We start from the raw sequence: 12,251 nt of genomic DNA, 5'->3' as shown, positions 1-12,251 counted from the left end.
AAACTGAAGTGTAACCCAGTGAACAAGGGGAAAGATGAAAAGTAAATTATTTACCTTCAACCTTTTCAGTACAGTTGACCCTCGAACATCGCAGGTTTGAACTGCCAGGGTCCATTTAAACTTGGATTTTTTTTTTTTTTTGGCCATATTGCACAGCTTGCGGGATCTCAGTTCCCCAACTAGGGATTGAACCTGGGCCATGTCAGTGAAAGCCTGGAATCCTAACCACTGGGCCACCAGGGAACTCCCAAAACTTGGATATTTTTTAGTAGTAAATACTACAGGACTGCACGGTCCGTGTGTGGTTGGTTGAATCTGGGAATGTAGAGAAACCATGGATGTGGAGGGCAGACTATGTTATTTGTTGATTAACCCCTGCATTGTTCAAGGGTCACCTGTAGTACAGCTGTATAAAAATATTTTTCATCTCTGCACTAGACATAAGCTGGATGGTCTCTTTGATTTCTTTGTTCTGTGTACAGATGAGGAAGAACATTAGCATAGCTACTTATGCCCAGAGCTTTTTTTCTTTATCACCGATAGGGCAGGATAAAAATCCTGGGGACAGATTAACTAGAGTAAAAGACCAAGAATCTAGAGAGTAGGAAAAGGGAAATAAAAAATTTCCTTCCATTTAGTAGAGCATGACCTTTCTTTCATGGAGTTCCTCATCTCAGATCAATAACAAAACAAGGAGAGCCTTGGAAAACGCAGTACTCTGTGTGTGGACTATTGTCTAGCTGAGTTAAATATAATTAGAAATTAATGTGTAAACCTATTTGTTTTCCAAAGATTATAAATGAAGGAGTATAACATGAATGTCACTGCTGTTTCTGTTGTCCACGTGGGAAAATAAATTTTTTAAGAGGATTCTAATAATAGTCTTGTGTTTTTAATAAATAAAACTAATGATTTTAGAAATAAAGAATCATTCTTGCTTCAAAACAGTCAGTAACATTAAGATTCTTTATCTGTACTATATAGCAAGTGGGAATATTCCGGTGTTACAAAAGGATAAGGATAACACCAACGTCAATGCAGACGTGCAGAAGCTGCAGCAGCAGTTACAGGACATTAAAGAGCAGGTAACAGTGATTTCTTCATGGTGAACAGTGACTCGAAGAACGGCATTTCATCTTTTTCTATAAAATTACTAGTGTTTTCTGTAGTAAGCGTGGTTCATATTAGTGTATCACTTGTAGTGTTTGAATATTTGCAATCAGCAAAGTCTGATGAGAAGATTTCATCAAGTACTTTACAAAATAGGAAACGCACCAGTGACCAACATGAAAAAATGCTACACCACACTGAGGTATCTTTTCCTACCTATCAGATTGAGGGGAAAAAAATGTTAGAAACTGTCAATATCAAGTGTTTAGGCAAAATACTTAGCAGCCATGACTCATACAGTGCTGGTGGGAATATAAATTAGTAAAAACACCTTGGGAAAGTTTGTCACTGTCTCGTAAAACTAAATAGGATATTGTTTGGGGATGTAAACTTGGAAGAAAAAAATCACACAGATGGTGATTGAAATCAAGGGTAGTGGTTTTTTTTGGCTGAGATGGCTGGGAGGGGGCACGAGGGAAATTTCTAGAGTACTGATAGTTCCATTTCATGATCTAAGTTGATTACTTGCATTTGATCGGTTTGTGAACATTTATTAAACTATACATTTATGATTGTGCACATTTCTGTATAGATGTGATACTTCAGTAAAAAGGAGAAAAGGATGCGCGCGCACACACACACACACACACACACACATAAAGAAAAGCAAGAGAAAGGTAAATAAATGCAAAATTCAGAATAGTGGTTATCAGTGAGGGGTGGAGGAGGATATATATTCATGTGTTAAGGTGGGTGGTGGTTATATTGTTCTTTATATCTTATACATACCAACAGAAGTACTCTTTCATATCTGCTTAATATTTAATAAAAGCAACAGTAAAATGAAGTTACCTAAAATTTTTAGGTATCTGGTAATAAAAAAGTCTTTTTTTCCCCCTTAGCTTACCATTTGACCCACCAGTTAAATCTGATTTGATTCAAAGGATTGAATCAAATGAAACGATTGAGTAGCAAAGGGTGTTCTTTCTCTAGTTTGGCAGTCACATCAGTGTTGCCATGTTGTTAAGAGTCTCACTCTTGTCTTTTCTATCTGAAGTGTTTTCTTTCTTAAATAATCTTCATGGCCATATTTCATCACTAAAGTATTTAAACAGTTAAAACTTATTTTCTGTGGAATGTTGGAATTTCTTTCAGGGACCCCTTCAAGGTTACCAAGAGAAAGCATCTGAATAAGTCTCTTTTTAAATTTTAAATCTCCAATCTTTCTATTACCCCAATGTCTCTTTAAAAGACAAAGATTAATTTTATGTGCTATTAAGCATATATTAATCCAAAGTAACTTAACCCAGACTGCACAGATGTGTTTACTTTTGGAAGTTATTAATTAACTACGTAGACCTCTGGAAAGTTTAATGAAAAAGAAACTAATTTAATTTTAAAAAGCTGCTTTGCCTTTTTAAAATAAAAAGTTACGATTTTTCTACAAATTTGCTTCTCAAAACTTCAAGGATAAATGTGAAAATTTACTTTGGAAGAATGGAGCTAGCAAGTTAGATTATGGTTCTTTTTTTCTGTTGTTTTCTTCGCAATGATTTCTGGTATTGTCAGAGTTGGTTACCACATTTTCATATAGGCTTTAGGCCTGGTTTATTAATCTAGACATTTTAATTTAATTATTTCATTTCTATGTTATTTGGGAAAGGTCTAATTCAGCATGAAGTATTATGATATATTAAGGTAGAATATGTTTTTATGAATATAAAATGCAAAATGTGCTTTGTAAGTAAATATGTGATTTTCTAGAAAACTTCACAGAAGTGTCCTCCTTAATTCTTCTAAGTTGATTAAGTTACATTTAACAATATATAACTAAGGTTAATTGTTTTTAACTAAGGGGGTCTACGTTGAAAGTATTACAGTGCAGCATCATTTTTAAAAGCAAGAGCTCTGGGGCCACACGGAATTGAGTTCACATTATAGCTTGCCCTGGGAAGTCTTTAACCCCACTAAGCCTCAGTTTCCTCTTTTTTGAAGTGGGAGTGATGTAGGCCTTGAGACTGGATCATATCCAGCATGGTGCTTGGTATGTGTGTGTTCTCAGCAACATCCCTTCACTGCTCCCCCCCCCCCCATACATTGTGTTATTTTCATGCGAGAACAGCATAGTACCTAGAGTTGGAGAATCTGAGTCAGACTGAATGGGGCTATTTTCATCCTTTTCCTATTAGATTTTGGCATTTGAATTTTTAATTTTATATACTATTTTTTTTATGTAATATTTATTTTAGATAGTACCTTTTATACTGACCTGACAGTACAACCAATATTTCTGTTTTATAAGGATGATATTTTAACTGTTTAAAAATTTTGAAGCAACAAAAGATGATTTGACTAAAACAATAAAAGAAAATTAATGATGTTACAGAGTTGTTACGTTACACTTTTAAAATAGAAAATGTCTCAGCATTTATTACTTTATTTGTTATCTCACATTCCAGACAATGTGCCCTGTGTGTTTGGATCGTCTGAAGAATATGATTTTCCTTTGCGGCCATGGAACGTGCCAGCTCTGTGGAGACCGAATGAGTGAATGTCCTATTTGTCGAAAGGCTATTGAACGAAGGATTCTTTTGTATTAACTTAAAAACTCAGTGTGTTTTGTTAGCTAAAGTATTTGGTTATGAGATCTTAGTGAGCTAGTTGGAGGTTCTAATGAATTAATTTTTAATATCATAGTTTCTTTACTAGAGTGTTATTAGACTGTAAATGTACCAGAACAACAACAACAAAAACTCTACAAAACAGTGTTTGAAGCTGTGTTTTTTGGTTTTTTCCTTTCAATCTGAAGCATCAAATCCATGTAATTCATAGGTGATTTACCTTTGACTTCTAAGGCGGAAAATCCTTTAAGGATCTCCTGTTATTTTTGTGTTTATTGCATTTTCTCTTATAGTTTATAAGTTTGTTAGACCTCAAAAGATATACTTCCTTATGATCAGCTGTCTTTCAATTTATCATGATTTTACACAGTGAGCTGATAGAGGTACTCAGAAAAGTCATGCATCAAATGAAAGGGGGAAGTCAAACCATTATGTCATGTATATTAAACGATAAAATTATAGTACACGTTCTGCATGGTTAAGGGAATACTGAAGAGAGGATTCTCTTTTTAAGATAACATAAAGTTATCAAGTGATTGTTTCTAAATTCTTAGAGTACATGGAAATATAGAATGAGAGAATATTAAGTTTGCATTTAACTTATTTTCTGGATTCAAAGGAAAATTGTTTAACTTGAATCAACTTGCCAGTTTCAAAATGACTGATAGACATGAAAAGGAAAAATAAGCAATCATAGTGGGGAACTGAAGGGGGTGGGGGGAGTCATCCAATAAAAGAGCACCTATTAACTGTTAACGGTTGCCTTTCTTATATTAATTTGTACACTGTTTTGTTCAGCCAGCTTTTAAAAAACTGTCTGTGGGAAGTGTGCCTCAGTTTCCCCAGTAGTTACTTATCCAGGCTTGATCTGACCAGTGAAATGATATTGCCCTGTTTGGGTCTCTGAGGTTCAGTTTAGCTTCTCTAACGTGCTGAGTAGCAGTGATCCGAGAAGGGTAATGCACTGTCCAAAGGCAGCGGTCCTTTCTCCTCTGTGTCTGTTAATTCTGCCAGTGTTACTGATTCTACCTTCATCATAGGCCTCGCTTCCATTCTCTCTCAGACAGTAGAGCTTACTATAAAGAACAGGGTCTCTCTTCATACCTAACGATGGGGATGTTATTTCAACTGCCAGTAATATCCAAGACCTAGTAAATAACCAGTTGATAGATACTTACTTTAGAAAAAATGACTAGGACATTTACAGAAATATGTCTGATTACCTGTGGTTTTGTTTTGTTTACTCTAGAACATCTAATTATTTTTTCTCCTTAGAATGAGTTATCTTTCAGCGTCTAAAATGAATATACACATAAATAAGTGTTTTGGGGTTCATTACTGCTAGATTATAAATAAATATATATTTATAATTATATAAATAATCAGCTGTTTACAATAGTATCTACTATATACTGTGTATAAGTTAACTCCTAAGGATAGTTATCTTTTTTGTCAGTTTTTTCCCCTTTGAACCTGGTTCTTATTTCAGTTTTCCTGCTGCAACAGCTAAATTTGAAAGTACGAATTCTCTAGCCCTCACAGCATTGTATTTCTGGCTAATTAATGGCTGCCGCCTCTGCAAGTCCTGGTGAGAACAATGGTGTGCTTTGCTGCCTGGCTTTATAGTCTCGGTAATTCCGTATCTGTGTTTAAGCTGAGTGGCTTATTTAGAACAGTAAAATTTTTATAAATTTTAAATTTGAAAATTTATATCGTCTCTACTCAGTTATCTAATAATGAGTCACTGAGGCTGTTGATTAAGCCATATTTTGAAGTTATGAAAAGATAGAATATCTGTCTGATGATGTTCACATAAAGAGACAGACAGACTGTTTTCTTTCAGATCTGAAAACAATGTAAGTCAGGGTTTTCTTTCTCTTCCATGCCAGAGGCTGCCCATCTCTTTTCCAGTAGATCAGCTTGTAAGGAGGGAACATCTAGCTGACTCATGCATAGCTTGGCCAAACAGAGAATTGTATGGTCAGGAGCTTTACTTCACTTAAATTCTTATTGTCTGTCTTCTGAGCTGCAGTGCTTAAACTTATATCCCTAAAAGGCAGTTTCATCTTCCAGACTAGTTTATTTCCTCCATACTAAAAATATAATAACTTATAAACTATTACAAAAGTCATAAAGTCACTATAATTATAGTGCTTCTTTGTACCACATTGAAATTTGTCTAGTGAAAAGAAAATGTTTCTCTATTCATGTTTTCAAGCACCTAAAAAATTATTTTAAACTTATTTTCAGTTTGTGAGAGAGAATAAGATTAAGAACTTAATTGTTTAATGACTTTGCTCTAACTCTGTGAAACTGCTACCTCAGCAGTACTTTCCCAGTTAGGATGTTTCCTTGTCATTATCATCTCTTTACCTTGTGCCTCAAAAGAGCTTTTTCTTTTCCTAGATTCGTTGAAAAAAAAAAAAACTGACATGCATTCATTCAAAAACATATTTATTGGGCTTCAGGGGCAAGGTACACAACAATGAAAAAATTGTCAGCTTCTAAGCACATACAGAATTTATCATGCAGCCATTGTATATTTGAAGTATTCCCTTCAAAAAGAAGGGATCTAAAGACACTGATAACATTTCTTCCTAATGTTTTGGAAGACTTGTCATTAAGTAGTATCTGGATTCCCTCTCTATACTCCCTCACTCCTACCACATTTTTTTTTCTTTTATTCTTCTAACGTCAGCTCTGTTACCCAAAACATAGATACAACTTACCAGATGGTGCTATTCTAATAGTTTTTCTTCACATAATTTAACATTCTTACTGTTTATACTATATACATATTTAATTTTATTGGGAGCAAGAAAGTTTTTCAAGAGAAGATCATTTTGTATTAGTATAGGAATATTATATTACACAAGTGTTTTAGTTTAGCTGGCCAAATTATGCTTGGTTATTTGTAATTTTAAACATTGCAGATTAACCGTCTAGCTCCCGAGGCATAAAATTAATTGATAATGTTGAAAATAACTTTCTTAAATTTATATATTTGATGGCTTTAGCCTGTAAGAGCATTTTAGCATATTGCAATGCATGCTGCTTAAGATTTATCCAATTCAAATTTCAGAGCTTTCTAGGTCATTTTTACATGGTAGAAATAGACTGTCTAGTTATGTGTTGCCCAGTTGCTGTTCTTTGTTTATTATGAGTTTTGGACCCTTTTGGACTAAGAAATATTTAACCTTACGAACTAGGACAATTGGTGATGGAGTTGGATAGGGAGGATGGCAGGGGTTGCAGTAAGTAAGAAAGAAAAGTCAGTTTCTGAGTTTAGAGAAAAATGGGGATCATGTAGATTTTGTCAAAGCAGTAAGTGTAGAGAGTATATTCAATTGAATGAAGGGTCTTTCAGGCAGTTTTTAGTGTAGTTTCATTGATAATTGCTTTGGAAATTGTAGACTTTTAGAACAGCTTGCTTAAAAAAAAAAATCCGAAAGGAAAAGCATTTATCCACTTACCCTCTCAGAGTATCTAAAATATTTATAGGAATAATTTGTGTAAAAATTGAATTTCGGCATAGAAGTTTTTGCATTTTTAAAATTGTGGTTAAAAACACAAACCATAAAATTTACTCTCCTAACAAGTTTTAAGCATACAGTTGAGTAGTGTTAAGTATATTCACGTTGCTGTGAAACAGATCTCCAGAACTTTCTCATTTTGCAGAATTGAAACTCTGTACCCATTAAGCAACAACCCCCCTCTCCCTCCTCCAGTGGAATAGAATTTTGATTAAGTATAAATCAAGAAACACCTGAATTATCTTAAGAGTTTGTTTGTGTTTGCAAGATCTAAAGTGATGGTAAATATCAAATCTGAGGGAGACAGAATTTCTCCCCTCCCTCCCAATTATCATCAGTTGTAATTGAGTAGGTTTTAAATATCTTTTAATTAGAAGGGTTTGTTATTTCATTTTGAGCCAGAGGGGAGAAACACATTTTAAACATTAGAATTAGGTTAGCTTTGAATTTGTACTAAATTGGGAAGGTAATAGACATTCGCAAATTTTGCGTGCCTCTTTGTTGAAAATGTCAGTTTTCTTTAAGTCTACTTGTAACTGTTTCAAAATGTATTTTTCTCTCAAAAAGGCAACCTAATTTTATTTGCTTGAATATTATGATAGGAATGCTTACTGATATTACTTGATAATCATGTATAGCCTTGGAACTTTAACATATATATAAAACTATAACAGTATTAATTACAGTTGTACTTCTTCAAAACATTAAATTTGAAGAAAAACTATTTAATGCTGTCTCATGTATACATTGCTTTGCTGCAGTGAGGGGGAAAAGTTTTTAGATTGAGCCTCAATTTGCTGATAAATGGTTTGTAGTGGGTGCAACTAGAGTATAAAAATATTAACTAGTTAGTAGAACTGGTGGATTAAAATTGTAAGTTGCTACCTTGGAATTTTCTACCTCTTTTTCTGTCAGAGTATTAGTTTTCCAGCATTTATTCATATTTGTGACTAAGGAGGAGATGGAAACCTGAGGTTAAAATTGAGATTTTTATTTTGTTGAGGAAGCAGTAGGTACAAGAAAGGTGACTTGCCACATCAATTTGGTGCCTAAATCCATAACTACAAGTTACAATTGACACAGAATGTGTAAGAAAGATAATATTGCTGAATATTTTACTTTTCTTGTGCAGTCTTTCTGATTTTGTTTCATAAACATTACTTCTTTCCTCCAAAAAGCAAAATGGTCTTGTAATTTTCTATACAATAAACAAATGTGCCATTGTGTCTGAAATCTGTAATTTCAGGAAGCTATTGAAAGTTCTGACTCAGGGCTTTTTAACAATTTAAGCAATTGTTAGTTACATTTTGGAAAATCCATCTACATAACTCTCCAGTGCCTTGAAGGAATTATTAACTTGGCAACACTACTAAAACTTTATAGAAGGTGGTCTTTAGTGTGCGTTTATCATCATACACACGTTCATAAGTTGTACTTCTTAGCTCGTGTAATAGCGATCCTGCTTGTGTGCTGGGTTTGGGTAATTCTTTAAAGGAAGTTTTCTTAGATTTGCACTTGATCATTTGTTTTTTTTTAAAATGGATTATTTATGGCCATGACACTGTTAACAGGAAAGTACTTCTATGTTAAGTCATTATGCAAAGTCATGTATAAGTAGCACCTGGGAAGAGGAGCTAGAGTTCATACAGTTTGCTATTTTAGTATAAAAGGAGAATCCGTTTGGAAAACAGATTGTCTTCACCTCAAATGAAAAGAAGACCTTTTGTTCAAGAGATTTGGTTTAAAAAAAATTTTTTTTCAAAGAAAATCGTGAATTGCATGACACTCTTAACGCTGGTCTTACTTAGACTGAGTCCACAAAATTGATTTTCTGTTCAATATGCTTGTGTCATTCTAAATATATTTAGCGATAGAAGACGGTTTAATCGACTCAGCAGTGTTTTGTATTTTTTCCAGTGTTTTTTAGTTTTCACTCGATTAAAGTCTTGTTTGTGAATATAGTTTTTGTATGGCAAATGATTCTCGTTTATTAGCTTTTGCTTAAAAATGCTTAGCAAGAGCTAAGCTTTTAAAAATGAATGCAAACATTTACCATTAATAAAGCCTATGATGTATCATTATATAATGCTTTTCTCTGATCTTTTGAAACTATTCTTTATAGATGTATACGTGAATTTTGATTGTTATGGCATTTGAAAACAAATCTCAGTACATCAGATCTTTTATTATTGGGAAGGAGATTATCATGTCTTTGAGAAACAAGGAAATACATCTCCAACTCTATATAAGACATAGGTGCCCACATCTAGAAGGCTCTCATTGCAGTTGTTTACATTTAAGGTACCTCTCTATCTATAGGGCCAAAGAAGGTTTTCCTATTTTAACACCTCACATTCTTTCAGGATTAAGAGATATTGTGAAAGTAGTCTGAATAGGGTGCACTTGATAGAAAATAAATTGACTAGTCATGAAGGCTCAACTTCTATAAAAAGTTTATTATGCTTCACAACTCAGATGTAGATTTCATTTTCAAGAGGTACACATTTTAAAACAATGATTTACTTGGCTTTGTTAGCATTTTGTGACTAAATCAGTAATTGAAGGGTTTGGGGGTTATTTTCTTTTATAGGTTAATAGAAACACTTATTTGTGAAGTTACTGAGAGGTTGTCTGGTTTTAGTTCAAAAGATTAAGTATGTGTAGCCTGGATATTTTAAGATGAAAACCATCTGAAACAGTTTTAAAATTGTTTATTTGAAAAAAAGCATGTGTATTCCAACTTTAAAATTGTGAATTTATTTTTGGATAACCTCTAATTAACTGTATTTGGGGGTTTATTTCTGTTGCTGTATAATTAGATATTTCATGGCAATATTTTTTATTAAATCAAAGCTGTATAGGTTTTTAAAATAAAGCCATTTTAGAAAATCTGCTTTCTATTTTTTTATCATTGATAGTTATTCATCCTTCACAGAAGTTAAAACTGTTAGTCTTATAGTGTAGCATTTCCCAGACTTAATTAATAATGAAAACTTTTAAATGGTGCATTGCAGAGCAGTAATAGGGGTTTATAAGACAGAATGAGTGCACGGATTAAAGTAGAACACCAAAAATGATCTCTCAGATAAATTAATTGCTAAAGAATGATCATTTGGCTCATAGTTTTTCTCTTTATAACAAAACTAATTGATAAATTTATTTTTATTTTAAGGACAAAAAGATGATAAACATGATATGAAAAGACAAGGCCTGAAACAGTGACCATCAGTCCCTGAGTTGATGACGCATCACTGCGACCTCTGGGCAGTGCTGCCTTTGCACTGATGCTCTAATCAGATGTCACATGCTTAAAATACCCCTTCATACCAGGTCCTCACATTCTTAGATACGGCAACTTTCTGAAAGGCAGATTTTCAATCAATATATAAATATTATTTCTCATATATTTAAGACTATTGACGTCACTTCCTTTCTCTTCCACAGAACACCAATTTATATCTTGAGTGGAACACTGACATACAGTTTGGGAAAAGCTTTTATAGGTGAAGTTAACCCTGATTTAATACAAAAATAGAGAAACAGTCTAATCAGAACGCCTTTGGCTGCTGACCATGGCCAACCCATACTGAAGAAAGACTGAAGTTCACAAAGATTATATGCCCTTAGTATGTATGCAATAATACAGGAGTATTGTGTTAGTTTCCTATTGCTGCTGTGTCAAATTACTGTGAAGGTGGTGGCGTAACACAATAAGGACTTTGGAGGTCAGAAGTCTGACGCGAGTCTCCCTGGGCTAAAATCAAATTGCTGTCAGGGCTTTCTGGATGATCTTGGGGAACACCCATTTCCTTGCTCTTTCTGGTTTCTGGAGGTGGCCCATTTTCCTTGGTCCCCTTTCGTCTTCAATGCCAGCAATGGCCAGTTGAGTCTCACATTGCATCGCCCTGACAATGCCTCTTCTGCCTCTTGAAATTTTCCACTTTTTAGGATCCTTGTTATACAGCATTGGGTCCATCTGGATAATCTAGTATGATCTCTTTATTTTAATTTTAGTTGATGAGCAACCTTAACTCCCCTGCAACCTTGATTTCATTTTGCCATGTAACGTAACATCTTCATAGGTTCCAAGGTCATCTTTTGGGGGATGGGGTATTATTCTGCCCACCAAGGTATAGATGGGAATTTGGGCCTGTATTTACTACATGTTGAGAAAAATGTTCTCAACAGTAGATTTAAAGAACTGATAAGATCTCATTGAAAGGTTAACTTAAATCTGCCACGATTAACAGAATTGGTATACAGGCAGTTCCCATATGGGATGAATCTCAAAGGAAATAATTTGCTCAAAATTCTGAATGTTTTCTAGAGGAAAGCGTTAATGATAACCCTAGTTTATGGAAATGCTGATAGGTTACATGCTGTTCCTTATTCATCTTCATATTCTGTATCAATGATCTCATCATTACTGTGGCTCAGTTACTATCGATGTTTGGAAGATTCCTGATTCTATATCCTAAAATTCTTATTTTCAACTTACTTTGGGCATATTTTAATAGATATCCAGGCATCTCAAACCTAATATGTCCCAACCTTAAATTGACTATGTGCAAAACATTTGTGTTAATTAATAGTATTATCTTTATTATCCAGTTTCTTAGACTAAAAACTTCAGTCATATTTGACTACTTTTATATCTAATTATTTGTTGGATCCACTGCTTTTGTCAAGGACTCATCAACTCTTCATGGATAATTTCAGAAGCGTTCTACCTGGTGTCACTATGACAGCCCCTTCCCACTTCAATCTTGCCTATGTGTTACCTCAAGTTACTTTCCTTTAAAAAACAAGTTTGGACTTGCTGTTTCCAGTCTGGCATGTAAGGAGCTCTCAAGTTGACACCCATGTCTTCACAACAAGAAAAAAGCTGAACAAACAGTAAATTAACAGCTCTTCTTTGATCCACCAGAGAATTGAGGTCACAGGACAAGCCACTGCTCCGAAAATGGTAGACAGGAGGCCGATGCAG

The 12,251-nt window shown here is 34.1% G+C and overlaps 1 protein-coding gene across 4 annotated transcripts in view; it reads left to right on the top strand.

Moving 5' to 3' along the window:
- The window catches only part of MIB1 (MIB E3 ubiquitin protein ligase 1), a 148,694-nt gene that overhangs the window by 109,739 nt on the left and 26,704 nt on the right, over positions 1-12,251 (top strand). For 2 of the 4 annotated variants that reach the window (XM_060170763.1, XM_060170762.1), the window contains exon 20: positions 985-1,085. In XM_060170763.1, the coding sequence (XP_060026746.1) occupies positions 985-1,085 (101 nt within the window). Of the gene's footprint in view, positions 1-984; positions 1,086-1,702; positions 1,774-3,569; positions 10,154-12,251 lie in introns of those variants that run through there. The other 2 variants (XM_060170761.1, XM_060170764.1) reach the window with 2 other exon arrangements.

Source organism: Lagenorhynchus albirostris, chromosome 14 (genome assembly GCF_949774975.1).
Source record: "Lagenorhynchus albirostris chromosome 14, mLagAlb1.1, whole genome shotgun sequence".
Taxonomy (NCBI): Eukaryota; Metazoa; Chordata; class Mammalia; order Artiodactyla; family Delphinidae; genus Lagenorhynchus; species Lagenorhynchus albirostris.
This window is presented reverse-complemented; position numbering and strand designations above follow the sequence as displayed.